This window comes from Oncorhynchus kisutch, linkage group LG17 (genome assembly GCF_002021735.2).
Source record: "Oncorhynchus kisutch isolate 150728-3 linkage group LG17, Okis_V2, whole genome shotgun sequence".
Classification (NCBI taxonomy): domain Eukaryota; kingdom Metazoa; phylum Chordata; class Actinopteri; order Salmoniformes; family Salmonidae; genus Oncorhynchus; species Oncorhynchus kisutch.
In genome coordinates, this window is record NC_034190.2 from 76,034,289 (window position 1) to 76,060,905 (window position 26,617).

General features: G+C 45.3%; 1 protein-coding gene across 1 annotated transcript in view; it reads right to left on the reverse strand.

Annotated features, from left to right (window-relative positions):
- l1cama (L1 cell adhesion molecule, paralog a) overlaps positions 1 to 26,617 on the reverse strand; it is an 89,829-nt gene that overhangs the window by 14,114 nt on the left and 49,098 nt on the right. The window contains exons 2-22 of the mRNA XM_031794625.1: positions 25,018 to 25,411; positions 22,574 to 22,588; positions 20,301 to 20,403; positions 18,220 to 18,416; positions 13,981 to 14,103; positions 13,622 to 13,792; positions 12,755 to 12,869; positions 12,331 to 12,515; positions 10,131 to 10,262; positions 9,733 to 9,876; positions 9,530 to 9,641; positions 9,168 to 9,328; positions 8,461 to 8,620; positions 8,236 to 8,360; positions 5,773 to 5,867; positions 3,943 to 4,141; positions 3,713 to 3,783; positions 3,039 to 3,261; positions 1,062 to 1,177; positions 362 to 578; positions 151 to 270 (exon numbers count right to left, since the gene is read on the reverse strand). Coding sequence (XP_031650485.1) covers positions 151 to 270; positions 362 to 578; positions 1,062 to 1,177; positions 3,039 to 3,261; positions 3,713 to 3,783; positions 3,943 to 4,141; positions 5,773 to 5,867; positions 8,236 to 8,360; positions 8,461 to 8,620; positions 9,168 to 9,328; positions 9,530 to 9,641; positions 9,733 to 9,876; positions 10,131 to 10,262; positions 12,331 to 12,515; positions 12,755 to 12,869; positions 13,622 to 13,792; positions 13,981 to 14,103; positions 18,220 to 18,416; positions 20,301 to 20,403; positions 22,574 to 22,588; positions 25,018 to 25,165 — 2,932 coding nt within the window. The 5' untranslated portion in view covers positions 25,166 to 25,411. The remainder of the gene's footprint in view (positions 1 to 150; positions 271 to 361; positions 579 to 1,061; positions 1,178 to 3,038; positions 3,262 to 3,712; positions 3,784 to 3,942; positions 4,142 to 5,772; positions 5,868 to 8,235; positions 8,361 to 8,460; positions 8,621 to 9,167; positions 9,329 to 9,529; positions 9,642 to 9,732; positions 9,877 to 10,130; positions 10,263 to 12,330; positions 12,516 to 12,754; positions 12,870 to 13,621; positions 13,793 to 13,980; positions 14,104 to 18,219; positions 18,417 to 20,300; positions 20,404 to 22,573; positions 22,589 to 25,017; positions 25,412 to 26,617) is intronic.

Sequence of the window (26,617 nt, forward strand, 5' to 3'; positions counted from 1 at the left end):
TCAGCTGAACACACATATTTACATTTGAGTAATTTAAAGGAGTAATTAGGAGTAAGTGCCTTGCTCAAGGGCACATCACTAGATTACTAGACTACCCTCGTCTAATTAAAGATAGCCAGTTAAGGGGGAGAGGTGTAGTAAGGTAACCACTCTGGTACTGCAGCAGGTATCCTTTGAGAACTCCGTTGGGTTGGGCAGGAGGTGTCCAGTGTAGGGTCATCTCTGTGCCTGTATGGCTGTCCAGGCGTAAGGACATCGGGGGGCCAGGAGCTGACAGGAACACAGGCACGCTTGATTAGAGTATCCTTCCACTGCAGTGTACACTGCCCCCCCCCCCCCCCTGCTTTTCCCTTTCTCTCACCTCCCTCGTCAGTTTCAAAGGACAGGGTCTTGGAGGGGGGGCCCTCTCCCTTGCTGTTGAACACAGTGACATTGAGGGTGTAGTGAGAATAGGGTCTGAGTCCCCCCAGGACCCTCTTCTCCTCTTTGGGCCCTGTCTCCACCTCAACACTGGTGTCTGGCTCTCTAGCCCTACGGCCTTGGTGGTGGCCCCTGGAGCCAAACCTCAGCAGGTGGATCTGGTGAGGAGAGAGGGCAGAGGAGGAAGGTTATAAGCTGTAATAATGCTCTATGTAGCTCTATGTAGCTGTGAGGTCATGTTTATGATGCAGTGTAATGTATGCAGCCCCGTTGGTGGCCCCTGGAGCCAAACCTCAGCAGGTGGATCTGGTGAGGAGAGAGGGCAGAGGAGGAAGGTTATAAGCTGTAATAATGCTCTATGTAGCTCTATGTAGCTGTGAGGTCATGTTTATGATGCAGTGTAATGTATGCAGCCCCGTTGGTGGCCCCTGGAGCCAAACCTCAGCAGGTGGATCTGGGAGGGAAGAAGTTATAAAGCTCTATGTGGCCATAATGTCATGGTTATGATGTTGATATGACACACAGAGGGGAGGGGGGGAGGAGTAAAGGGGACAGGAAATTGACAGTCATTGTATCTCTCTTGTAGTAGAAGCTATTTCAGTGCCAGAGCTGGAGTTGAACATGGACAAGGTGCAAGTCACCTTATATCCCAGCAGGTGTCCTCTGACAGTCTTTTCGTTCACTGGTTCCCATGTCACCCTGATGGCTGAACTGTTGAGCAGCACCATAGACACATTCTGAGGAGCCTTCAGGGGGACTGGAGGAAGGGGTTGGGGGGGAAGAGAGAGAGATGCAGAGAGGGGAGAGAAAGATACAATCATTATCTTGCTCAGCATCATAATCACTTGAGTGTTTATTATTGTATTGTTTACCGGTGAACACAATAGACTAATTGGTCATCATTAGAGGGAGAATAAGAGGAGAGAATGAGAACAGCAGGAATGAGAGTGAGGGAGAGACAGAAACAGAGGGAGTGTTCAGGGGAGAGGGTTAGACACCTCTGTATATATACATAATATGACATTTGAAATGTCTTTATTCTTCATTACAGAAAGAGAGGAGAGAACACAGTAGCCAGAGAGAGAGAGAGATCATTACAGAAAGAGAGGAGAGAACGCAGTAGCCAGAGAGAGAGAGAGAGATCATTACAGAAAGAGAGGAGAGAACGCAGTAGCCAGAGAGAGAGAGAGATCATTACAGAAAGAGAGGAGAGAACGCAGTAGCCAGAGAGAGAGAGAGAGATCATTACAGAAAGAGAGGAGAGAACGCAGTAGCCAGAGAGAGAGAGAGAGATCATTACAGAAAGAGAGGAGAGAACACAGTAGCCAGAGAGAGAGAGAGATCATTACAGAAAGAGAGGAGAGAACACAGTAGCCAGAGAGAGAGAGATCATTACAGAAAGAGAGGAGAGAACACAGTAGCCAGAGAGAGAGAGAGATCATTACAGAAAGAGAGGAGAGAACACAGTAGCGAGAGAGAGAGAGAGATCATTACAGAAAGAGAGGAGAGAACACAGTAGCCAGAGAGAGAGAGATCATTACAGAAAGAGAGGAGAGAACGCAGTAGCCAGAGAGAGAGAGAGATCATTACAGAAAGAGAGGAGAGAACACAGTAGCCAGAGAGAGAGAGAGATCATTACAGAAAGAGAGGAGAGAACGCAGTAGCCAGAGAGAGAGAGAGATCATTACAGAAAGAGAGGAGAGAACGCAGTAGCCAGAGAGAGAGATCATTACAGAAAGAGAGGAGAGAATTCAGTAGCCAGAGAGAGAGAGATCATTACAGAAAGAGAGGAGAGAACACAGTAGCGAGAGAGAGAGAGAGATCATTACAGAAAGAGAGGAGAGAACACAGTAGCCAGAGAGAGAGAGAGATCATTACAGAAAGAGAGGAGAGAACGCAGTAGCCAGAGAGAGAGAGAGATCATTACAGAAAGAGAGGAGAGAACGCAGTAGCCAGAGAGAGAGATCATTACAGAAAGAGAGGAGAGAACACAGTAGCCAGAGAGAGAGAGATCATTACAGAAAGAGAGGAGAGAACACAGTAGCGAGAGAGAGAGAGATCATTACAGAAAGAGAGGAGAGAACACAGTAGCCAGAGAGAGAGAGATCATTACAGAAAGAGAGGAGAGAACACAGTAGCGAGAGAGAGAGAGATCATTACAGAAAGAGAGGAGAGAACACAGTAGCCAGAGAGAGAGAGATCATTACAGAAAGAGAGGAGAGAACACAGTAGCCAGAGAGAGAGAGATCATTACAGAAAGAGAGGAGAGAACACAGTAGCCAGAGAGAGAGAGATCATTACAGAAAGAGAGGAGAGAACACAGTAGCCAGAGAGAGAGAGAGATCATTACAGAAAGAGAGGAGAGAACACAGTAGCCAGAGAGAGAGAGAGATCATTACAGAAAGAGAGGAGAGAACACAGTAGCCAGAGAGAGAGAGATCATTACAGAAAGAGAGGAGAGAACACAGTAGCCAGAGAGAGAGAGATCATTACAGAAAGAGAGGAGAGAACACAGTAGCCAGAGAGAGAGAGATCATTACAGAAAGAGAGGAGAGAACACAGTAGCCAGAGAGAGAGAGATCATTACAGAAAGCGGGAATTCTAAAACAAAATCTTACTGTCCTCTCCAGAGTAACCAGTCACAGGGTCTAGCTCAGGTCCCTCTCCTTTCTGATTGGCAGCCTGAACTTTGATTTGAAAGGCGGAGAAGTTGCCCACTTCAGTGACGATGTACGGTGGCTCAGTGGAGACATTAGAGTACCAGGTTGTGTCACCTACCACCCTTTTCCAGAACACCTTGTAGTGGAACTCTGGGCCGTTAAACACACGCCTGTCCATCTCCTGTAACAGTGACATACAGGGATATGAGCCAATCAGCCCTTCCTACAATAATAACAAAAACATTTAGAAAATGTTCTAGTGTGTGGTGGTAGGGGACAATAATCGTAAGGGTAATAACAATAATAATAATAAATTATATAATAATAATAATGACAATAATAATGACAATAATAATAGTAATAATGATAATAATAATAGTAATAATAATAATAAATAATGATCATACAATGATAACAATAGTAATGATAATAGTAATCGTAATAATGAAAATAATATTGATATTAATAATAGTAATAATAATGATAATAATATTGATAATAATGATAACAATAATGATGAAAGTAATAGTAATGATAGTGATAGTAATAATATGAATGATAATAATAATAAAGCTAATAATAATAATGGGTTACATATCTTTAACTGATATAACTGATTTAACAAGCCTCACCTCCCATGTGATGACCAGGGTGTCTGGGTCTGTAGACTCACTCCTCACATTCTCTGGGTTATTGTCTGGAGCTGTGGAGGGGTTGGAATAATTCAAGCTTGATTAAACCATTAAAGCTTGGAAGCTTTATTAAATGATTAAAGATGTGTTCCATGTATTGGATCATTTAGAACATTTAGCCTGGTTCATCTCTACTTGACATTTAACTTTGATATATTATAATATCTAACCTTGAGGTGGGGTGCTGTGAAGGTCAGAGGGCATGCTGGGGTCACTCTTCCCGATGTTGTTGATGGAGATGACCCGGAAGCGGTAGGACACGTATGGTTGCAGAGAAATGGTCACGCTCTCATGAGTTCCACTGACTCTCTTCAGCTCCTCCCAACCCCGCTCCTTAGAGTCACCATCTTCAAACTCCACCCACAAACACTGGAGAGAGAGAGAGAGAAAAAGAGAGAGAGAAAAGAAAGAGAGAAAAGAGAGGAGAGAGAAAAAGAGAGAGGAGAGAGGAAAGAGAGAAAGAGAAAAGAGAGAGCGAGAGAAAAGAGAGAGCGAGAGAGAAAAAAGAGAGCGAGAGAGAAAAGAGAGAGCGAGAGAAAAGACAAAAGAGAGACAAAAGAGAAAAGAGAGCGTGAGAGAAAAGAGAGTGAGAGAGAAGAGAGAGAGGAGAAAAGAAAGAGAAAAGAGAGAGAGAGAAAAGAAAGAGAGAGAGAAAATAAAGAGAAAAGAGAGAGAGAAATGAAAGAGAAAAGAGAGAGAAAAGAAAGAGAGAGAAAAAGAGGAGAGAAGAGAGAGAAAAGAGAGAGAGAGAATCAGTGACAATGCAGGGGTCCAATGGTCCAATGACTTAACCACTAAGCAGAAGAGATGAAGTAATATATGACAATGCAGAAATCACTCAGTCCATGTGTAATGAGAAAACAGACTTCCGTGCTCTCAGGAGAGATATGATGATATAATGATTGTATGGTATGGGGTTGGTAACTCAAAGTGATGTTGTTATCAAAGTCAGGAAGCAGTGTCTATTCTGTCTCAGGCCTGGACAGCTGTGGTCCTCTCCACTGAAACTAATACTCTCCCAGGGGAGATACACGATAGGACAGCTATGGGTTTGTAGTTTAAAGCCTCACAGGGCTGTAGTATCAATCAGACCTGGGTTCTAATAATTCTGAGCATTTGATTGAGCTTGCCTGAGGTGACAGATAGGTAGGGTTTGCAGTTAGCACTGTTGGGGCTGTTTGATTGGTTCCATTGGGCCAGATAGGCAAGCTCAATCAAAAGCATGTAGACTATTTAAAACAAAACAAATACCATTTGAAATGAGGTCAGGGATCAGTGTTGAGAGCAGGGGAGAATGACTGCCCCATCTCATTTAAGCCACGGAGGTTCAAGGCCGACCGCAGTACTGCAGGCATTGTTAGCACCACATTATAGTGAATTGAAAAATGGCACACTTCGTGGTCAATCTTTGTGTAAATAAATATAAAATCAATTACAATCGTGGTACCAGATGTATGTCCTTGAACTAATTATTTTAAAATCGCACAGAGAAGCGGTACCCCCGGTCGGCCTTCAACTTGAATTACTCAATAAGAGAGTGCAGCATTGAGCTAGCCTGCAACGTCTCTTCCTGGAGTAGCTCAAACTGTGCATGGTATGTCTCCATGACTTGGTTGTGAGTCTACTGCAGGGTGGTTGTGGTCATTCTAGTGTCAGTGTGTTGGTTGTCAGCCTACTGCAGGGTGGTTGTGGTCATTCTAGTGTCAGTGTGTTGGTTGTCAGCCTACTGCAGGGTGGTTGTGGTCATTCTAGTGTCAGTGTGTTGGTTGTCAGCCTACTGCAGGGTGGTTGTGGTCATTCTAGTGTCAGTGTGTTGGTTGTCAGCCTACTGCAGGGTGGTTGTGGTCATTCTAGTGTCAGTGTGTTGGTTGTCAGCCTACTGCAGGGTGGTTGTGGTCATTCTAGTGTCAGTGTGTTGGTTGTCAGCCTACTGCAGGGTGGTTGTGGTGATGTTGTGTTCATTCTAGTGTCAGTGTGTTGGTTGTTAGACTACCTATGACAGGGCTGTTGTGGTCATCTCCTGCGGTCCAACTCAGGGTGACATTGCGGTCCTTAGGGTCAGAGACCTGGAGCTGGGTGGGGGGGTCTGGACGGTCTGGAAGAGGGAGAAACACAGAGAGGTATATTAAAGACATCGTTAACAGAACATATTCAGGGTTTCCCAAAGTCAGTCCAGGGGCTCCCACTCGGTGCACCTTTTGGTTTCTGCCTTGCACAGCCTAATCAGCTCTGCTAGGGCGAGTAAAATGGTCAGAGTGAGGTGTTCTCTCATTTGTATCTGCAAGTAGCTAGCAAGCCAGCTAACTAACTTTAGATAGCGTGGGTGGTTGACTGCCATTGTAAGGTCAGAACGCTCGGATGAACCCTACTCCTCGGCCCTCTGTACGCTCCAACGCTCTGAACTTACGAACGCCTGGGGTGCACTCTGGAACTCCAGAGGGAATTTATGAACACACTTAACTGTCGTCGCTGATTGGCTCAAACGCATTAAGGAAAGACAATTGACAAATTAACTTTAAACAAGGCACACCTGTTAACTGAAATGCATTCCAGGTGACTACCTCATGAAGCTGGTTGAGAGAATGCCAAGCGTGTGCAAAGCTGTCATCAAGGCAAAGGGTGGCTACTTTAAAAAAAATCACAAATATATTTAGATTTGTTTAACACTTTTTTTGGTTAATACATGATTCCATATGTGTTATTTCAAAGTTCTGATGTCTTCTATTTTATTATTCACGTGGGTGTTACGCTACTGGCAATGGAGTGACTGACCATTCAGAGAAGCAGCTCCAATGGAGTGACTGACCATTCAGAGAAGCAGCTCCAATGGAGTGACTGACCATTCAGAGAAGCAGCTCCAATGGAGTGACTGACCATTCAGAGAAGCAGCTCCGGTGGGCTGTTGAAGAAGGCCTGTTGTTTGTTTTGGTTTCTCCTTGGCTGTCCCATCGATTCCCTCTCCACTAAACCTGCACTGCCTTTCCAAAACTAATAATTTCTACATTTTTCTAAGCAAACAATATACACAAAAGTATGTGGACACCCTTTCAAATGACAGGTGTGTAAAGTCGAACACACAGCCATGCAATCTCCATAGAAAATATTGGCAGTAGAAAGGCCTTACTGAAGAGATACTGTCATAGGATGCCACCTTTCCAACAAGTTCGTAAAATGTCTGCCCTGCTAGATCTGCCCCGGTCAACTGTAAGTGCTGTTATTGTGAAGTGGAAACATCTAGGACCAACAATGACTTATCCGCTAAGTGGTAGGCCACACAAGCTCACAGAACGGGACTGGTGAGTGCTGAAGTGCGTAGCACATGAAAATCATCTATCCTCTGTTGCAACTGCCTCTTGAAGCAACGGGAGCTTCATGAAATGGATTTTCATGGCCGAGCAGCCGCGCATAAGCCTAAAATCACCACGTGCTATGACAAGTGTCAGCTGGAGTGGTGTGGAAGCTCACCGCCATTGGAGTGGTGTGGAAGCTCACCGCCATTGGAGTGGTGTGGAAGTTCACCTCCATTGGAGTGGTGTGGAAGTTCACCGCCATTGGAGTGGTGTGGAAGCTCACCGCCATTGGAGTGGTGTGAAAGCTCACCGCCATTGGAGTGGTATGGAAGCTCACCGCCATTGGAGTGGTGTGAAAGCTCACCGCCATTGGAGTGGTGTGGAAGCTCACCGCCATTGGAGTGGTGTGAAAGCTCGCCGCCATTTGAGTGGTGTGGAAGCTCGCCACCATTGGAGTGGTGTGGAAGCTCACTGCCATTGGAGTGGTGTGGATGCTCACTGCCATTGGAGTGGTGTGGAAGCTCACCACCATTGGAGTGGTGTGGAAGCTCACCGCCATTGGAGTGGTGTGGAAGCTCACCGCCATTGGAGTGGTGTGGAAGCTCCCCGCCATTGGAGTGGTGTGGAAGCTCGCCACCATTGGAGTGATGTGGACGCCTGCCGCCATTGGAGTGGTGTGGAAGCTCACCGCCATTGGAGTGGTGTGGAAGCTCACCGCCATTGGAGTGGTGTGGACGCTTGCCACTATTGGAGTGATGAATCATGCGTCACCATCTGGCCGAATCTGGGTTTGGCGGAAGCCAGGAGAATGCTACCTGCCCTAATGCATAGTGCCAACTGTAATGTTTGGGGGAGGATTTCATGGTTTGGGCAAGGCCCCTTAGTTCCAGTGAAGGGAAATCTTAACAGCATACAATGACATTCTAGACAGTTTTGTGCTTCCAACTTTGTGGGAACATTTTGGGGAAGGCCCTTTCCTGTTTCAGCATGACAATGCCGCCGTGCACAAAGCGAGGTCCATACAGAAATGGTTTGTCGAGATCAGTGTGGAAAAACCTCAAGAACCTTAGCCCCATCGAACAAAGGTTAAATTAAAAAAATTATTTAAAAAATGTCTTCTTCATAGAATAGAAGAGAATACAATTAAAAATAATACAATAGATATTTCCATACCGACTATAATGATGGACCCGCTGGCCTCAACCCTGTCCAGGTTGGTGATGACCTCACAGGTGTAAACACCCTCGTCTTCTGTCTGCACATTGGCCACAATCAGGTCTGGGCCCTCAAATGTGTACCTGGAAATAATGTATTCTTGGTCACGATCGTGATTGAGATCATCGTCATTACACACACACAGCCTTCTCGGACAAAGACACACAGTAAATATGTCCTTACTTGTCCTCGGCGTATGACTGAAAGAGTTCCTGTCCGCTCCTCTTCCACTGAATGTGTGGAGGGGTCAGTTTGGGGTCCACCTGTGCCAGGCAGGTAAAGATGGCCGTCTTACCAGGCTGAACAAGCAGAGACCCAGGAGGAGACAGGATCACTGTCCTGTCTGAGAGAGAGAGATGGGGGGAGAGAGATATGAGGAGAGAGAGTGGGAGAGAGAGAGATGAGGAGAGAGAGTGGGAGAGAGATGGGGAGAGAGAGAGATGAGGAGAGAGAGTGGGAGAAAGATGGGGAGAGAGAGAGATGAGGAGAGAGAGTGGGAGAGAGATGAGGAGAGAGAGTGGGAGAAAGATGGGGAGAGAGAGTGGGAGAGAGATGAGGAGCGAGAGAGTGGGAGAGAGAGAGATGAGGAGAGAGAGAGATGAGGAGAGAGAGTGGGAGAGAGAGAGATGGGGAGAGAGAGATGAGGAGAGAGAGTGGGAGGAAGATAGGGAGAGAGAGAGAGATGAGGAGAGAGAGTGGGAGAAAGATGGGGAGAGAGAGTGGGAGAAAGATGGGGAGAGAGAGTGGGAGAGAGAGTGGGAGAGAGAGAGATGAGGAGAGAGAGTGGGAGAGAGAGAGATGAGGAGAGAGAGCGTAAAGAGGGAGGGGAGGGTTACAGAGACAGCTGCAGGCAGGGTTTGAGGAGTGTGTGTGTTTCATTGCCTACTCACTCATGACATCCAGGTCAGCGTTGATTGACAGGTTGGTATTGCTAACGGAGCAGGTGTACAGGCCCTCGTCGCCGTGGGAGACGTTGGTGATCTGGAGGTTTCCATTGGTCAGCAGGTTAACCCTGGGCTCAGCCAGTAGAGAAGCGCTGCTGTTCCTCTCCCTGGATAGGAAATACAGAAAACACAGCCAGAGAGGGTGGGAAACCCAGACCCTCGTTAAGCATCCTAAAGGCAGCATTTTGGCTGACTGGTCGTCAATAAAGACACATTCCTTCCTTAATGGAAGACTATCTGAATCTAATTAAACAAGATAGTTTCTTAGAATAGAACACAATATATACTCATACAGGTGTGTGTCTTACCATGTTACTTTAGGTCTGGGAGAGCCGAAGGTCTGACACTGCAGTATAGCCTTCTGTCCCTCTGAGAAGTTGTACTTCTGTCCGTCAGCATTCAGGATCTGAGGAGGCAGTTCTGGAACAGGATACAAGGTACAGGTTTATCAATGTGACATATTTGTTGTTGACACACAACACACACACACACACACACAGCTCCCCCTCACCGATGACGAAGATGTAGGTATTGACTAGGATGGTTCCGTGTTTGTTGTGGGCCTGACACTGGTAGACTGCTGTATCACTGAAGACCACATCTCTCATAATCAGAGTTCCATCTCTCACAGTACGCCTAGGGGTTGGGTCTTTGCCTGGGGAGAGACACACACACACATTAGAGCAAGTCATCACAGCATCCTACCAAAGCACAATACTGACTGGCAGAGTCATGAGGAAAAATGACATTTGAAGTTATATTTTTAGAGTTGGTAATAGCCGAAAGACAAAAATATTCTAATTTGACCTAAGCACATCATTAGCAGGTGTAATAAGCTGAGTTTGTTGCTAAACCTTGTTAATGCATAGGTCAACTGTATGTGTAAGAGTAACGTGCGTTATTCCACACCTGTGATGGGTTTTCCGTTGATGCTCCAGGCGACAGCAGGAGACGGGATGCCATCAGCCTGACAGTCCAGTCTCACCGTCTCTCCTGGGGCATAGAGCTGGCTTACTGGCTCCTTGGTCCAGTATGGAGCCGCTGCACAACAAACAGCACAGCATTATACACAACATTATGATACACAACACAAACCATCAATTTGCAATTAGTTAAACAGACAGCATAGACAACAACAGACCTCATAGACAACAACAGACCTGCTAGACAGCAACATACCTCATAGACAGCAATAGACAGCATATAACAAAACAGACAGCATAGAACACAACAGACAGCACAGAACACAGCAGACAGCACAGAACACCGCAGACAGCATAGAACACAACAGACAGCACAGAACACAACAGACAGCACAGAACACAACAGACAGCACATAACACAAAAGACAGCACAGAACACAACAGACAGCATAGAACACAACAGACAGCACAGAACACAACAGACAGCACATAACACAAAAGACAGCACAGAACACAACAGACAGCATAGAACACAACAGACAGCATAGAACACAACCGACAGCACAGAACACAACAGACAGCACAGAACACAACAGACAGCATAGAACACAACCGACAGCACAGAACACAACTGACAGCACAGAACACAACAGACAGCACAGAACACAACAGACAGCATAGAACACAACCGACAGCACAGAACACAACAGACAGCATAGAACACAACAGACAGCATAGAACACAACAGACAGCATAGAACACAGCAGACAGCATAGAACACAACAGACAGCACAGAACACAACAGACAGCATATAACACAGCAGACAGCATAGAACACAACAGACAGCACAGAACACAACAGACATCACAGAACACAACCGACAGCACAGAACACAACAGACAGCATAGAACACAACAGACAGCACAGAACACAACAGACATCACAGAACACAACCGACAGCACAGAACACAACAGACAGCATAGAACACAGCAGACAGCATAGAACACAGCAGACAGCATAGAACACAACAGACAGCACAGAACACAACCGACAGCACAGAACACAACAGACAGCATAGAACACAACCGACAGCACAGAACACAACAGACAATATAGAACACAACAGACAGCATAGAACACAACAGACATCACAGAACACAACAGACAGCACAGAACACAACCGACAGCACAGAACACAACAGACAGCATAGAACACAACCGACAGCACAGAACACAACAGACAATATAGAACACAACAGACAGCATAGAACACAACAGACAGCACAGAACACAACAGACAGCACAGAACACAACAGACAGCATAGAACACAACAAACAGCACAGAACACAACAGACAGAATAGAACACAACATACAGCATAGAACACAACAGACATCACAGAACACAACAGACAGCACAGAACACAACCGACAGCACAGAACACAACAGACAGCATAGAACACAACCGACAGCACAGAACACAACAGACAATATAGAACACAACAGACAGCATAGAACACAACAGACAGCACAGAACACAACAGACAGCACAGAACACAACAGACAGCATAGAACACAACAAACAGCACAGAACACAACAGACAGAATAGAACACAACATACAGCATAGAACACAACAGACATCACAGAACACAACAGACAGCACAGAACACAACCGACAGCATAGAACACAACAGACAGCACAGAACACAACAGACAGCATAGAACACAACAGACAGCACAGAACACAACAGACAGAATAGAACACAATAATGTTATACATCACATAGAAAAGCATCAACAGACAACAGCAGTATGACACACAACACACAGGATCATATGTACTGTAACGCATGAGGGCATAGTGGAAAACACATCAACAGACAACAGCAGTATGACACACAACACACAAGATCATATGTACTGTAACGCATGAGGGCATAGTGGAAAACACATCAACAGACAACAGCAGTATGACACACAACACACAAGATCATATGTACTGTAACGCTTGAGGGCATAGTGGAAAACACATCAACAGACAACAGCAGTATGACACACAACACACAAGATCATATGTACGTACTGTAACGCATGAGGGCATAGTGGAAAACACATCAACACACAGCCACAGCAGTAACCTTGGAAACGAGAGTGGAAACAGTGTGTGTGTTGTCTTGTTTACCTTCGACGCTGACGGTGTAGGTGTGTGTGACCTTGCCCTGTGAGTTGTTGACTGAACACTGGTACTCTCCCCCGTCGCTATCTGAGATGTTGCTGATGCGCAGCAGACGGTCAAACAGATGTCTGGACGTACGGGACTCGGACAGCTGACCGTCCTTCCTCACCCACTGGACTGTAGGGGTAGGGCTGGAGGGGGAGGGAGTGCGAAGAGGGAGGGTGGGATGGTGGAGCCAAGAGGGGGAGTGGAGGGATGGAGAGGGGAAGGAAGGGGGGTGTGGAGGAGGAAGGGAAAGAGAGGAAGAAAGAGAAGGAGAGGGGGAGAGGGAGCGAAAAAGAGGCAAGATAGGTCAAGAGGACCATCTAAAAGGCTCGCTTTGATTGACCTAGCCATGCCTGTGCACAGACAGAGAGAGAGTTAGACTTACAGGCCCTGGACGATGCACTCTAGCTCCAGGCTCTGGCCCCGGAGGGCGTGGTAAGTGCTGTGGGTCCCCGAGGGCCTCATCATCTGGGGCCTTCGGTTCCGAACCACTGAGTTAGCTGGTGAGAGAGAGAGAGAGAGAGAGAGAGAGAGAGAGAGAGAGGGAGAGAGAGAGAGAGGGAGAGAGAGAGGGAGAGAGAGAGAGAGACAGACAGAGAGACAGACAGTAACGAGTATTTTTGGGTGTCAGGGAAAATGTACGTGAGTAAGAAGAACATTATTTTCTTGTCATCTATGTTCATTAGCCACTCTACTGTAGGCAACACTACAGATATCTGACATGCTCCTATACCCCCAGGTGGCCTTGGCTTTGGTTACGGTGTCTCTGTTTCTCTGTTTATCAATATCAGAGTGGCTTCTTAACTAACATGTGGGGAGGGGTTGAGACAACCGGTACTGTAGCTAACAAATGGCCTTCAGGTGCTATCGTATGTTACCATGGTGACTGACATTATTAGTGGTGACTAATGGTCAGGGTGATTGACTCGTACTGCATTACCATGGTGACCAAGGTCAGTCTACATTGTATTACCACGGTTACTGAGGTCAGTCTAGTTTAGTATTTACAGGTTGTGACGGTGAGGATGATGGGTTCCTTGGAGAGGATGGTGCGAGCGCTGAGGTGCTTGGCATTATAGGTCATAACAGTTATAGTACTGTGTTACCATGGTGAGTGACGGTGTACTTACAGGTTGTAACAGTCAGGGTGATGGGTTCCTTGGAGAGGATGGTGCGAGCGCTGAGGTGCTGGGCATTATAGGTCATAACAGTTATAGTACTGTGTTACCATGGTGAGTGACGGTGTACTTACAGGTTGTAACAGTCAGGGTGATGGGTTCCTTGGAGAGGATGGTGCGAGCGCTGAGGTACTGGGCGTTACAGGTGTAGTCAATACGGGTGTCATCGACGGTGACGTGAGAGAAGTATAGGTTCCCGTCCCGGCCCTGGGTTACACGATCATTTAGCTCAATGTGATTCATTCCTGGAGGGGAGGAGAGGGAGGGGGGGAGAAGAGAAGTAGCGGGGAGGGGAGAGTAGGAGGGAGAATATACCTGTAGTTTATTTATGTTTTATTCAGCAAAAAGAACACACCATGAAAAGTCAGATGGTCAAAGGAGATGGAGATGCAGATAAAGGATGAGTAAAACAGAGAGAGAGAGAGATACTCACGCTCATCCATCCAGTGGATGACAGGAGGAACAGTGCTGAAGGGAGGGTTACATTTCAATACCACACTCTCTCCTTCCTCCACCTTCTTCTTCACCTTCTGCTCTTTCTGCAGGGCAGGGGTGTCTGAAAGGGAGACAGAGCGATGTCACTAACTCTTTAGGCTGGTATCATGTAGTATGTATTACTTCTTATGAGCGTGTATAAATCATGCAGTATGTATTACTTCTTATGAGCGTCTATAAATCATGCAGTATGTATTACTTCTTATGAGCGTGTATAAATCATGCAGTATGTATTACTTGTTATGAGCGTGTATAAATCATGCAGTATGTATTACTTGTTATGAGCGTGTATAAATCATGCAGTATGTATTACTTGTTATGAGCGTGTATAAATCATGCAGTATGTATTACTTGTTATGAGCGTGTATAAATCATGCAGTATGTATTACTTGTTATGAGCGTGTATAAATCATGCAGTATGTATTACTTGTTATGAGCGTGTATAAATCATGCAGTGTGTATTACTTGTTATGAGCGTGTATAAATCATGCAGTATGTATTACTTGTTATGAGCATGTTTACCCCATATAATAGTTTCTTGTCAACTCATAACACCATGTCAACTCATAACAAGTATGTCAACTCATAACACCCATGTCAACTCATAGCACGTATGTCAACTCATAACACCCATGTCAAATCATAACACCCATGTCAACTCATAACACCCATGTCAACTCATAGCACGTATGTCAACTCATAACACCATGTCAACTCATAACACCATGTCAACTCATAACACCATGTCAACGCATAACACCATGTCAACTTATAACAAGTATGCCAACTCATAGCACGTATGTCAACTCATAACACCATGTCCACTCATAACAAGTATGTCAACTCATAACACCATGTCAACTCATAACAAGTATGTCAACTCATAACACCATGTCAACTCATAACAAGTATGTCAACTCATAACAAGTATGTCAACTCATAGCACGTATGTCAACTCATAACACCCATGTCAACTCATAACACGTACGTCAACTCAACACGTACGTCAACTCATAGCACGTATGTCTGTCATGATCGTCGTCCTCCTCGTCTGAGGAGGAGTAGTTGGAAGGATCGGAGGACCAAAATGCAGCGTGGTATACGCTCATCGTGAATTTAATGAACAGAGAAGACTTGAACAAACTATACAAAACAATAAACGAATAACGACCGTGAAGCTATAATAAGAACTGTGCTGACACAAGCAACTAACATAGACACATACAAAGCAAACTGTGGTCTGGGCGTGACAATGTCATCTCATAGCATGTATGTCAACTCATAACACCCATGTCAACATAAGTGTTATACATGCCCGTGACAAGGCTTACAATGCAAAATACCTGTTGCGTTAGCCAAAGTGTTGATGATATAAGCCTTTTCAACACAACTCAGAATGCAAGCAGTAGACCACTTGTTTACAGGCAAACAGTGTTATGCTCCAGAAGTAGGATGCTGAATGCTTTGTGAGTCATCGCATAATCTGTGTGTGTGTGTGCTCTCTTCTCTCTTGTTCTCATCGTTAATAATCCCAGCAGACCTAGCAAACTAAAGATGTTGCTGTTCTGTTGCTGCACGATATCAACTAGACCTCGTCGTCAGGGGAACTGAGAAGGAGGTTTCTGGAGAGAGAGAGCCGGAGATACAGGTAGATGTGTGTGTGTGTTTGTGAGAAGAGAGTTTGTGTGTTTGTGAGAATAGTGTGTGTGTGTGCGTGCATGTGTGTTTGTGAGAGAGTCAAATCAAATCCAATTTTATTGGTCACATATACATGGTTAGCAGATGTTATTGCAAGTGTAGCGAAATGCTTGTGCTTCTAGTTCCGACCGTGCAGTAATATCTAACAAGTAATCTAACAATTTCACAACAACTACCTTATACACACAAGTGTAAAGGAATGAATAAGAATATGTACATATAAATATATGGATGAGTGATGGCCGTGCGGCATAGGCAAGATGCAGTAGATGGTATAGAGTACAGTATATACATATGAGATGCGTAATGTAGGGTATGTAAACATTATATAAAGTGTCATTGTTTAAAGTGACTAGTGATACATTTATTACATCCATTTTTCATTATTAAAGTGGCTAGAGATGAGTCAGTGTGTTGGCAGCAGCCACTCAATGTTAGTGATGGCTGTTTAACAGTCTGATGGCCTTGAGATAGAAGCTGTACTGACCTCGCCTTCTGGATGATAGCGGGGTGAACAGGCAGTGGCTCGGGTGGTTGTTGTCCTTGATGATCTTTTTGGCCTTCCTGTGACATCGGGTGGTGTAGGTGTTCTGGAGGGCAGGTACTTTGCCCCCGGTGATGCGTTGTGCAGACCTCACTACCCTCTGGAGAGCTTTACGGTTGTGGGCGGAGCAGTTGCCGTACCAGGCGGTGATACAGCCCGACAGGATGCTCTCGATTGTGCTTCTGTAAAGGTTTGTGAGTGTTTTTGGTGACAAGCCGAATTTCTTCAGACTCCTGAGGTTGAAGAGGTGCTGTTGCGCCTTCTTCACCACGCTGCCTGTGTGGATGGACCATTTCAATTTGTCTGTGATGTGTACGCCGAGGAACTTAAAACGTTCCACCTTCTCCACTACTGTCCCGTCGATGTGGGAATGGGGCTGCTCCCTCTGCTGTTTCCTGAAGTCCACGATCATCTCCTTTGTTTTGTTGATATTGAGTGTGAGGTTATTTTCCTGACACTTCACTCCGAGGGCCCCCACCTCCTCCCTGTAGGCTGTCTCGTCGTTGTTGATAATCAAGCCTACCACTGTAGTGTCGTCTGCAAACTTGATGATTGAGTTGGAGGCGTGCGTGGCCACGCAGTCATGGGTGAACAGGGTGTACAGGAGAGGGCTGAGAACCCTTGTGGGGCCCCAGTGTTAGGGATCAGCGGGGTGGAGATGTTTCCTACCCTCACCACCTGGGGGCGGCCCGTCAGGAAGTCCAGGACCCAGTTGCACAAGGAGGGGTCGAGACCCGGGGTCTTGAGCTTAATGATGAGTTTGGAGGGTACTATGGTGTTAAATGCTGAGCTGTAATCGATGAACAGCATTCTTACATAGGTATTCCTCTTGTCCAGATGGGATAGGGCAGTGTGCAGTGTGATTGCGATTGCGTCGTCTGTGGAGCTATTGGGGCGGTAATCAAATTGGAGTGGGTCTAGGGTGTCAGGTAGGGTGGAGGTGATATGATCCTTGACTAGTCTCTCAAAGCACTTCCTGATGATGGAAGTGAGTGCTACGGGGCGGTAGTCGTTTAGCTCAGTTACCTTAGCTTTCTTGGGAACAGGAACAATGGTGGCCCTCTTGAAGCATGTGGGAACAGCAGACTGGGATAAGGATTGATTGAATATCAAAGCCAGCTGGTCTGCGCATGCTCTGAGGATGCGGCTGAGGATGCCATCTGGGCCGGCAGCCTTGCGAGGGTTAACACGTTTAAATGTTTTACTCACGTTGGCTGCAGTGAAGGAGAGCCCGTTTCAGTGGCACTGTATTGTCCTCAAAGCGAGCAAAGAAGTTGTTTAATTTGTCTGGAAGCAAGATATCGGTGTCCGCGACGGGGCTGGTTTTCTTTTTGTGTGTGTGTGAGTGTGTGTTTCAGGTGAAGGTAAGCAGGATATACGTGTTAAACCTCAGTAGCACACGTGTTGTCAACAGAGTGCTCTATAAAACACACTCAGCTTCATAGGGGCTCTTATCATGGCACTATAAATTGTTATGTTATTGTCCATAAAGAAACCAATAGCTTTGCTAAAATAATATCTATTCTAAATGAAATGTAGGACACAAAGACATTTACCAGCAGCTGCATGATGTCTCAACCTAGATTTCCACACCTTGACATTAAAAACCTCTCAAATCTAGAAAGATTTTGAAAGAAGTGATGGAAATGTTTTGGTTAACCTTGTCCCTCACACAGTGTTACTTTGTCTCTCTGTGAGGGAGATTTCACAATTATTCATCTACTGATTGTCAGCAGCAGACACAAGCCAAGAGATCTACTAATGTGCAAAAAAGGAAGAATGTTCAAGTTCCAAGCTGTTCGAATCTCCACACTAGCGTAATACTAAAATCAATGTAATGGGGATGCACTGTAGCTGTTGTACTAGTATGGATATTGGAACAAAACATAGTTGGTGGTCATTGGAATGTTGGGCTGGAGTTTCTGCTTTACTCACTCTCAGTGATGAGCTGGACCTCGTTAGACACAGCAGTTCCTAATGCGTTTTCAGCGTAGCAGCTGTATTTGCCCTTGTATTGGCTCATGGGGCCTGACACCACCCCGGTTTTCATGAAGGTTCCAGAACCCGGAGACACCGACAGGCCCGGGTCATTGGCAGGGATAAATTCTTCCCCATCTTTAGTCCAGCGGAAACTGAGAGAGGGAGGGAGCGGGAGAGCGAGAGAAATAAAGAGAGAGGCAGAGAGAGAGTGAAGACACAGAGACAGAGAGTTAAAGACACAGAGACAGAGAGTTAAAGACACAGAGACAGAGAGTTAAAGACACAGAGACAGAGAGTTAAAGACACAGAGACAGAGAGTTAAAGACACAGAGACAGAGAGTTAAAGACACAGAGACAGAGAGTTAAAGACACAGAGACAGAGAGTTAAAGACACAGAGACAGAGAGTGAAGACACAGAGACAGAGAGTGAAGACACAGAGACAGAGAGTTAAAGACACAGAGACAGAGAGTGAAGACACAGAGACAGAGAGTGAAGACACAGAGACAGAGAGTGAAGACACAGAGACAGAGAGTTAAAGACACAGAGACAGAGAGTTAAAGACACAGAGACAGAGAGTTAAAGACACAGAGACAGAGAGTTAAAGACACAGAGACAGAGAGTTAAGACACAGAGACAGAGAGTTAAAGACACAGAGACAGAGAGTTAAAGACACAGAGACAGAGAGTTAAAGACACAGCTTAACCCTGCAATCAACTCTGTTTGAGTTGAATAGAGGAATGAGTCTGAGCCTTCTGTACTGTCATTTCAATATATATCTCTTCCTCTACAAATTGAGCTTTTGTTCCACCTAGTACAAGCAGAGACAAAATGACACAGTCCCTTGAGTGTAAAATTACATGTCTCCCTTGCTGTAGTAAGTGTAATGTCTGTTTCCAACTTACACCCTAAGACACATAGATCCCCTGAACGCAGCTCACATTCCAGCCCACTTTCCAGCTTCCACTCTCAAACACCTAGATTCCCTGAACACAGTTCACTCTCCAGATCCCAATCACCTGAATTCTAATCACCCGTTCACACACCTGTATGTCATTATCACAAACTATTTAGTTCAGTTGTTTGCACCCCGTCACTGTGAGGTGTTGTTTGTTTTGTGACACATGTCTTTATGAGAGCTGGGTTTCCTGTGATTTACTCCTCCCATGTATAATAGTTATTGCCTGTCTCACTAACGACGCCGGATTTCATGTTATCGTTATCGGTTATCGGATTTCATGTTATCTACCTATTGCCTGGACTACGTTACTAACCTTTTCCCTGCCTGTACTGTTGCCCTTCTGCCTCCTCCTGTGTATGATCTTCTTCCTGACCCTGGACCCAGCTACCTGCCTCCTCCTGTGTATGACCTTCTGCCTTCCCCTGGACCCAGCTACCTGCCTCCTCCTGTGTATGACCTTCTGCCTGCCCCTGGACCCAGCTACCTGCCTCCTCCTGTGTATGACCTTCTGCCTGCCCCTGGACCCAGCTACCTGCCTCCTCCTGTGTATGACCTTCTGCCTGCCCCTGGACCCAGCTACCTGCCTCCTCCTGTGTATGACCTTCTGCCTGTCCCTGGACCCAGCTACCTGCCTCCTCCTGTGTATGACCTTCTGCCTGCCCCTGGACCCAGCTACCTGCCTCCTCCTGTGTATGACCTTCTGCACTTGAAACCACCTCTCTGTCTCCTCTCATGTTCATTACAATAAGTAGTGGGAATACATCCCAAATAGCACACTACTCCCTACAAAGTGCACTTTTTTTTTTACCAGTGCCCATGTGAAAAGTAGTGCACTTTAAAGGTACTAGTGTGTCATTTGGAATGCAAGCCTGTGACTGAGGAGCTGTGCTCTCATGTAATTCTAATGGAACATTTCTAGATGTTTGAAAAACTACATGTCATGTTCCTTACAAAACAGTTAAGAAAAACAGATCACAGTTCTACTGTAGTTATAGCAGTGAAGTGTGGTAATTGGGACACACTGCACTTTATATTAACTGCAGTTTTTTTCTAAGGTCTTGGTGTTAGGTAACTAACTCGGGAGGAGGGTTCCCTGATGCTTCGCAGGTCAGGAGGATGTCTTCAGCACCGAACACAGTGATGGACTCAGGCTGGGTGGTGATCACTGGGGGTTTCTTAACTGGACGGGAGAGACACAAAGTTAGCACACACACACATCGATACATTTTTCACCTAATCGGCTCAGGTATTCGAACCAGAAACCTTTTTGTTACTGGCTCAAATGCTCTTAACCGCTAGGCTACCTGCCACCCCACACAGTCCTAAAGCCCATAGTCCTACTAACTACAGCCCACCACCCTACAGCTCAACTGTGCTACCTATATTCTGAATCACACAGGGGTTAATAGCCCACCAACTAGAATCGACAGTCCTACTGCCACTGACAGGAGCTGGCTCACAGAGGGACTCAGTGATAGCAGTCATTTCCATTTCCTGAAACATAATGGGGGAATGTATTCATTCATATCACTAAAGTCCCCCACGAGAATAGACGGAAATGGAGAGATGGGGACGGGGAGAGAATGGGTTGAGAACAGAGGAAAGTGATGGTGTGTATCAATGCTAATATATATATTACATTAGCTGAGTGGTAGAAAAGACAGGGCCTTGGGGATGAGAGGAGATAATGTAGAAAAAGATGAGTGATTCCTCTTTCTACTATTATGATGTACTGTTATGATCATTAAACACCCACTCATATCCGACTCATAAACCCTACATACTAGGACGTGGTTCAGGGATAAAGAACATGGTAACTTTATCCAAAATGGCACCCTTTTCCCTTAGGGCTCTGGTCAAAGGTGGTGCATTATATAGGGAGCCATTTGAGACAATAGCCATATTCTATACATTCTCTATTGCCATATGTTGTATGGCTAGGGATGCAAAGGTCATTTACCAAAGTTAAAGGAATCTTCTATAATTTTGGTAGTTAACAGAAATGTATGTTATCTATCGTGACTTTGGTAATTTATACTTTAACTTAAAACATTTTTTTTGTCATATATAGTATTCACATAGTATTTCTAGTGGATATACCATATGGTTCTTGCCATTATTTTGGCAACTCTTCAAACTATTGACTTTTTTCACAACTGCCACCAGTTTGACACCAAAACAAGGACAACAAAACATATTAACATAGTAAAATAAATACAAGTTTGTAAAAATATATACAGTACCAGTCAAAGGTTTGGACAAGGGTTTTTATGTCTTTATTTCTTATTTTTTGTTGATGGATTATATTTAGGTTTTACAACTTTGTCATTTTTAAAATCATCTTCTTTCATATAGTTTACATGTGATAAGGCCACACAGAGGACCAGAGATCATTTCAGACACCTGTGATAATCTGAAGTACCCAAAGGGGCCACTAGATGTCTTGTGATAAATTACATAAAATCCTTGACAGAAAAAAATGCTGGTAATTTGCTGGTAAACTTTGTAAGTTTCCAGTAATATACCCTTCCTTTGCACCTTATTTATGACGCCTGTTGGTTTTTCATGTTCAATGTTTTCAGTATGTGGGCTGGAAAATTGTCGTCTTTTTTCAATTATTTTTGCCAGTGTGAACTACATTCTCTAGAGGTCAATCGTACTTGTTGGTTGGGTTCTGATTTGAGTCTGAATGAAAAAGACAGACCCAGTCTCAAGGATACATTTACATTATGTAACATGGGTAGGTAAATGGTCAAAGGAAGGCAGGAGATGAAGGGAGGAGAAATTGGGAGGTGGAAGGAGAAATGGAGGGAAGGATAGAGAGGAGGGATGAAAAGAGAGGCAGAGGGTGAGATGGAAGTAGGAGGGAGAGACAGAGAGAGACACAGAGGAAGAAACAGGGATCAGGAGGCGGAGGGACCAATGAGTAAAGGTCAAGGACAGGGAGGGAGACAGAGAGAGACAGAGGGATCGGGAGGCGGAGGGACCAATGAGTAAAGGTCAAGGACAGGGAGGGAGACAGAGAGAGACACAGAGGAAGAAACAGGGATCGAGAGGCGGAGGGACCAATGAGCAAAGGTCAAGGACAGGGAGGGAGACAGACAGACAGACAGACAGACAGACAGACTGACTGACTGACAGACAGACAGACAGACTGACTGACTGACTGACTGACTGACTGACAGACAGACAGACAGACAGACAGACAGACAGACAGACAGACAGACAGACAGACAGACAGACAGACAGACAGACAGACAGACAGACAGACAGACAGACAGACAGACAGACAGACAGACAGACAGACAGACATCAACATGGTTAAAAGCAAAAGGAAGTAAAGCCCTTACATTCATTTATTTGGTCTGTTAGTCCAGAGAGGCAGAGCAGCAAGAGAGCAAGGCAGAACAAGAAATGCAGTATGTTACAGTCAAGACAGTCTGGCAGGAAATGACATTACACCGTAGCCAACATCGGTACTTGCCCTCATTTCCCCAACAAATTCCCCGTCTCTGGTTGGGATCATTGTTCATTGAGAAGCAATGACCACCAATGGGCTATAAATATGTATTCTACCTATTTCAATAAACAATGATTTTTACCCCCTCGTGGTCTCCCTGAGATGAATTCAGATGTGGTGGTGTATTGATTGAGGTAACTGTCTCAGTGACTCTCATTGACATTAGAGAGGCGTGTTAATTCAACAGTAGACACCTTGACCTTTACAATCGCCAGAATCTGGTCCTCCACCTCTTCCACTTCCTCTTCCTCCTACTGCTGCAACTATTCAACCTGCCTCTCCTCCTCTTCCTCTTCTTTCTCTTCCTCCTCTTCCTACTGCTGCAACTATTCAACCTTCCTCTCCTCCTCCTCCTCTTCCTTCTCTTCCTCCTCCTCCTACTGCTGCAACTATTCATCCTGCCTCTCCTCCTCCACCTCCTCCTCCTCCTCCTCCTCCTCCTCCTCCTCCTCTTCCTTCTCTCCTTCCTCCTCCTACTGCTGCAACTATTCAACCTTCCTCTCCTCCTCTTCCTCCTCCTCCTACTGCTGCAACTATTCATCCTGCCTCTCCTCCTCCTCCTCCTCCTCTTCCTTCACTGCCTCCTCCTCCTACTGCTGCAACTATTCAACCTGCCTCTCCTCCTCCTCCTCTTCCTCCTCCTCCTACTGCTGCAACTATTCAACCTGCCTCTCCTCCTCTTCCTTCACTGCCTCCTCCTCCTACTGCTGCAACTATTCAACCTGCCTCTCCTCCTCCTCCTCCTCTTCCTCCTCTTCCTCCTCCTCCTACTGCTGCAACTATTCAACCTGCCTCTCCTCCTCCTCCTCCTCTTCCTTCTCTTCCTCCTCCTCCTACTGCTGCAACTATTCAACCTGCCTCTCCTCCTCCTCCTCTTCCTTCTCTTCCTCCTCCTCCTACTGCTGCAACTATTCATCCTGCCTCTCCTCCTCCTCCTCCTCCTCCTCTTCCTTCTCTTCCTCCTCCTCCTACTGCTGCAACTATTCAACCTGCCTCTCCTCCTCCTCCTCCACTTCCTTCTCTTCCTCCTCCTCATTTTCATCCTCATATCTTACTGACACCTTAGTTCTCTTGGAGGAGCTTTACTGCTTTGTGTGTGTGTGTGTGTGTGTCACTATATAGTAGTGTACTAGTAGTGCACTATATTGTACTGTACTATATAGTAGTGTACTTGTAGTGTACTATATAGTACTGTACTATATATCAGTGTACTTGTAGTGCAGTATATAGTAGTGTAGTATATAGTACTGTACTATATAGTAGTGTACTTGTAGTGCACTATATAGTACTGTACTATATAGTAGTGTACTTGTAGTACACTATATAGTAGTGTAGTATATAGTAGTGTACTAGTAGTGTACTATAAAGGGAATAGGGTGTCATTTGGAACACATACACAGTCCTCTAACTCTGTTATTAAATCAAAGCTGTAGAAAACTCAGCAACCTTGAAGTATAAGAATCAATTTCCCCGCAGGCCCACAAACTCAGTCTGTCTACTCCTTGTGTTGTATAACTCAATTCCCTGTTGAACTACCCCGGCCTTCCAATCAGAATCTGATTTGCACCAAGGAAACCAGATCAATAGAATGACTAATGAATGAGTTGAGGTAATCAATTAAAAAGTAATTAGACACACTATGCACATAAACACAGATTGAATGCCCCAAAAACTCAGTGACCCTCCCTGTCTTCGTGGTTTAACACAATAGGTTTGATTTGGCTGCTGGGGAGCAAGGAGACCCCAGCTCTGCTAAAACCATTGACAACTATGTGTCGTTTTCAAGGAATTGTTCAATAAATGTTATAACTATTTAGTTTAAATATCATCACATATTGAGCATAGTCAGAACCTCATCACTACTGTCTCTGATCTGGCAGACTCACTAAACATAAGTTATTTGTTTGTAAATGATGACTGAGTGCTGGAGTGTGCCCCTGGCTATCCATAAATAAAAAAACAAGAAGATTGTGCCATCTGATTTTAACTTGAGTCCTTTTCGAGGGCAACCAATAACTTCTTTGGGATCGTTGTCCCTTCCACGGGATGTTTGAGCTAACATAGGCTAATGCGAATAGCATGAGGTAATAAGTAACAGGAAAATGGATACGGCTAATGGCTGTATCCAGGCACTCCACGATGCGTCGTGTCTAAGAACCTCCCTATGTTGGCCATATACCACAAACTCTCGGGCCTTACTGCTTAAATATATATTATATTATATTACACATACAATACATTGATGTGTAAATAAGGTGAAGATGATGTACTCACAGTTAGAAGGTATGTGTATGGCTCCTTGGCTGAGCTGGGGGGCGTGGGATAGGAGGAGAGAGAAGAGAGGGAGGAGGAGGATAGGGTGGAGGAGGAGAGGGGGGCGTCGCCCCATACTGCCAACCTGATGTTGCTGAGTGTGAGGCATTGCTCACCGTCCCATCAAAGTCCCACCTGCTCAACACACACGTGAAACGCACACAGAGGGCAATCTGCACACACTCCTGCCGAGCGAGCGTGTGACTCTCTCTCTGTCTCTGTTGTCACGCCCGATGTTCAGCCAGAGTTTCTCTTCCTTTTCTTCTACCTTTTACTCCTGGTTTCCTTTGGCTCTCAGCCTCTCTCTCTATTTTCTCTCTTTTTCGCTCAGGTCCACACCCTCCTGCAGTCTTCCCTAAAAGAAGGGGGAGAAGGGAAGGAGGTGGGGAGAAGAGAGGGAGGGGGACGGGGGCCTGTGTCAGAATAAGAGAAAAATGACCCTGCACCATGTGGTCAGGGCTAGATAGAGCCAGGAACACACACACACACACATCCAGTAGCATGTTCATTCCTAGTTTAAAGACAATTCGCAGGAAAACAGCACATTAAGGTAATGACATAGATTTTTTTATTGATGTAGTTCTGTCCTTGAGCTGCTCTTGTCTATTAATGTTCTGCATTATGTCATGTTTCATGTTTTGTGTTGGACCCCAGGAAGAGTAGCTGCTGCTTTTGTGTTGGACCCCAGGAAGAGTAGCTGCTGCTTTTGTGTTGGACCCCAGGAAGAGTAGCTGCTGCTTTTGCAACATTTGTAATTTGATAAAGTGGTGGAGCAACTCAATTGAACGCAAGTGGCTAGGCTACTTCTGTGGTAATAAGCATGTCGTAAGAGGAGAGAGAATGAGAGAAAGGAGAGGGGAAAAGTTGTAGGGTGGTAAAGAGAGGCAGAGAGGGATGGAGAGAGGAAGTGAAGGAAAAGAGGAAAGGAGGGAGATGAGTGAGAAAGAGAGAGGGCTACCCTGTTTCATGAGGGAGAGGAGAGGGGGAGATTATAGGGGGATAAAAAGAGGGGGAAGGAATTCTCTTTTTAAAATAAATACCGTTCCATTCATTTTTGTATTTATTTTGTATCAATCAAACAAGTTATAAACCACGTGTTGGATCATTTTCTATGTATTCCATTCCAGTCATTAAAATCAGCCTGTCCTCCCACCTCCCACCATTCTTCACTGATGCTGAACCTATTCAACAATATCTGGCAACCAAAGAAATACATTTCCATTCAAGGACACCAAGCACAAAGACAATATATTTAAATCAACAATATCTGGCAAAGGGAATAGAGACAGAAAAAATGATTCAGGACTTCCAACTCCAAACACTGAGAGAATACATCTAAATCAATGGAGAAAGGCTGTGAGATGAGATTGAACAGGGAACAACAATTAGAAGAAGTGAAGCACACCCAATAAGCCAGAGCAAACTAACAACATTAGGTTAAATGGTCCATTAGATTCAAGTCACTTCGCCTGACAGCGCTACCGCACAACTACCACGGACAGACAGAGGGGGGTAGAGGAGGGGTGTGTGTTGGGGTGGGGGTGTGATGGAAGATGACAGC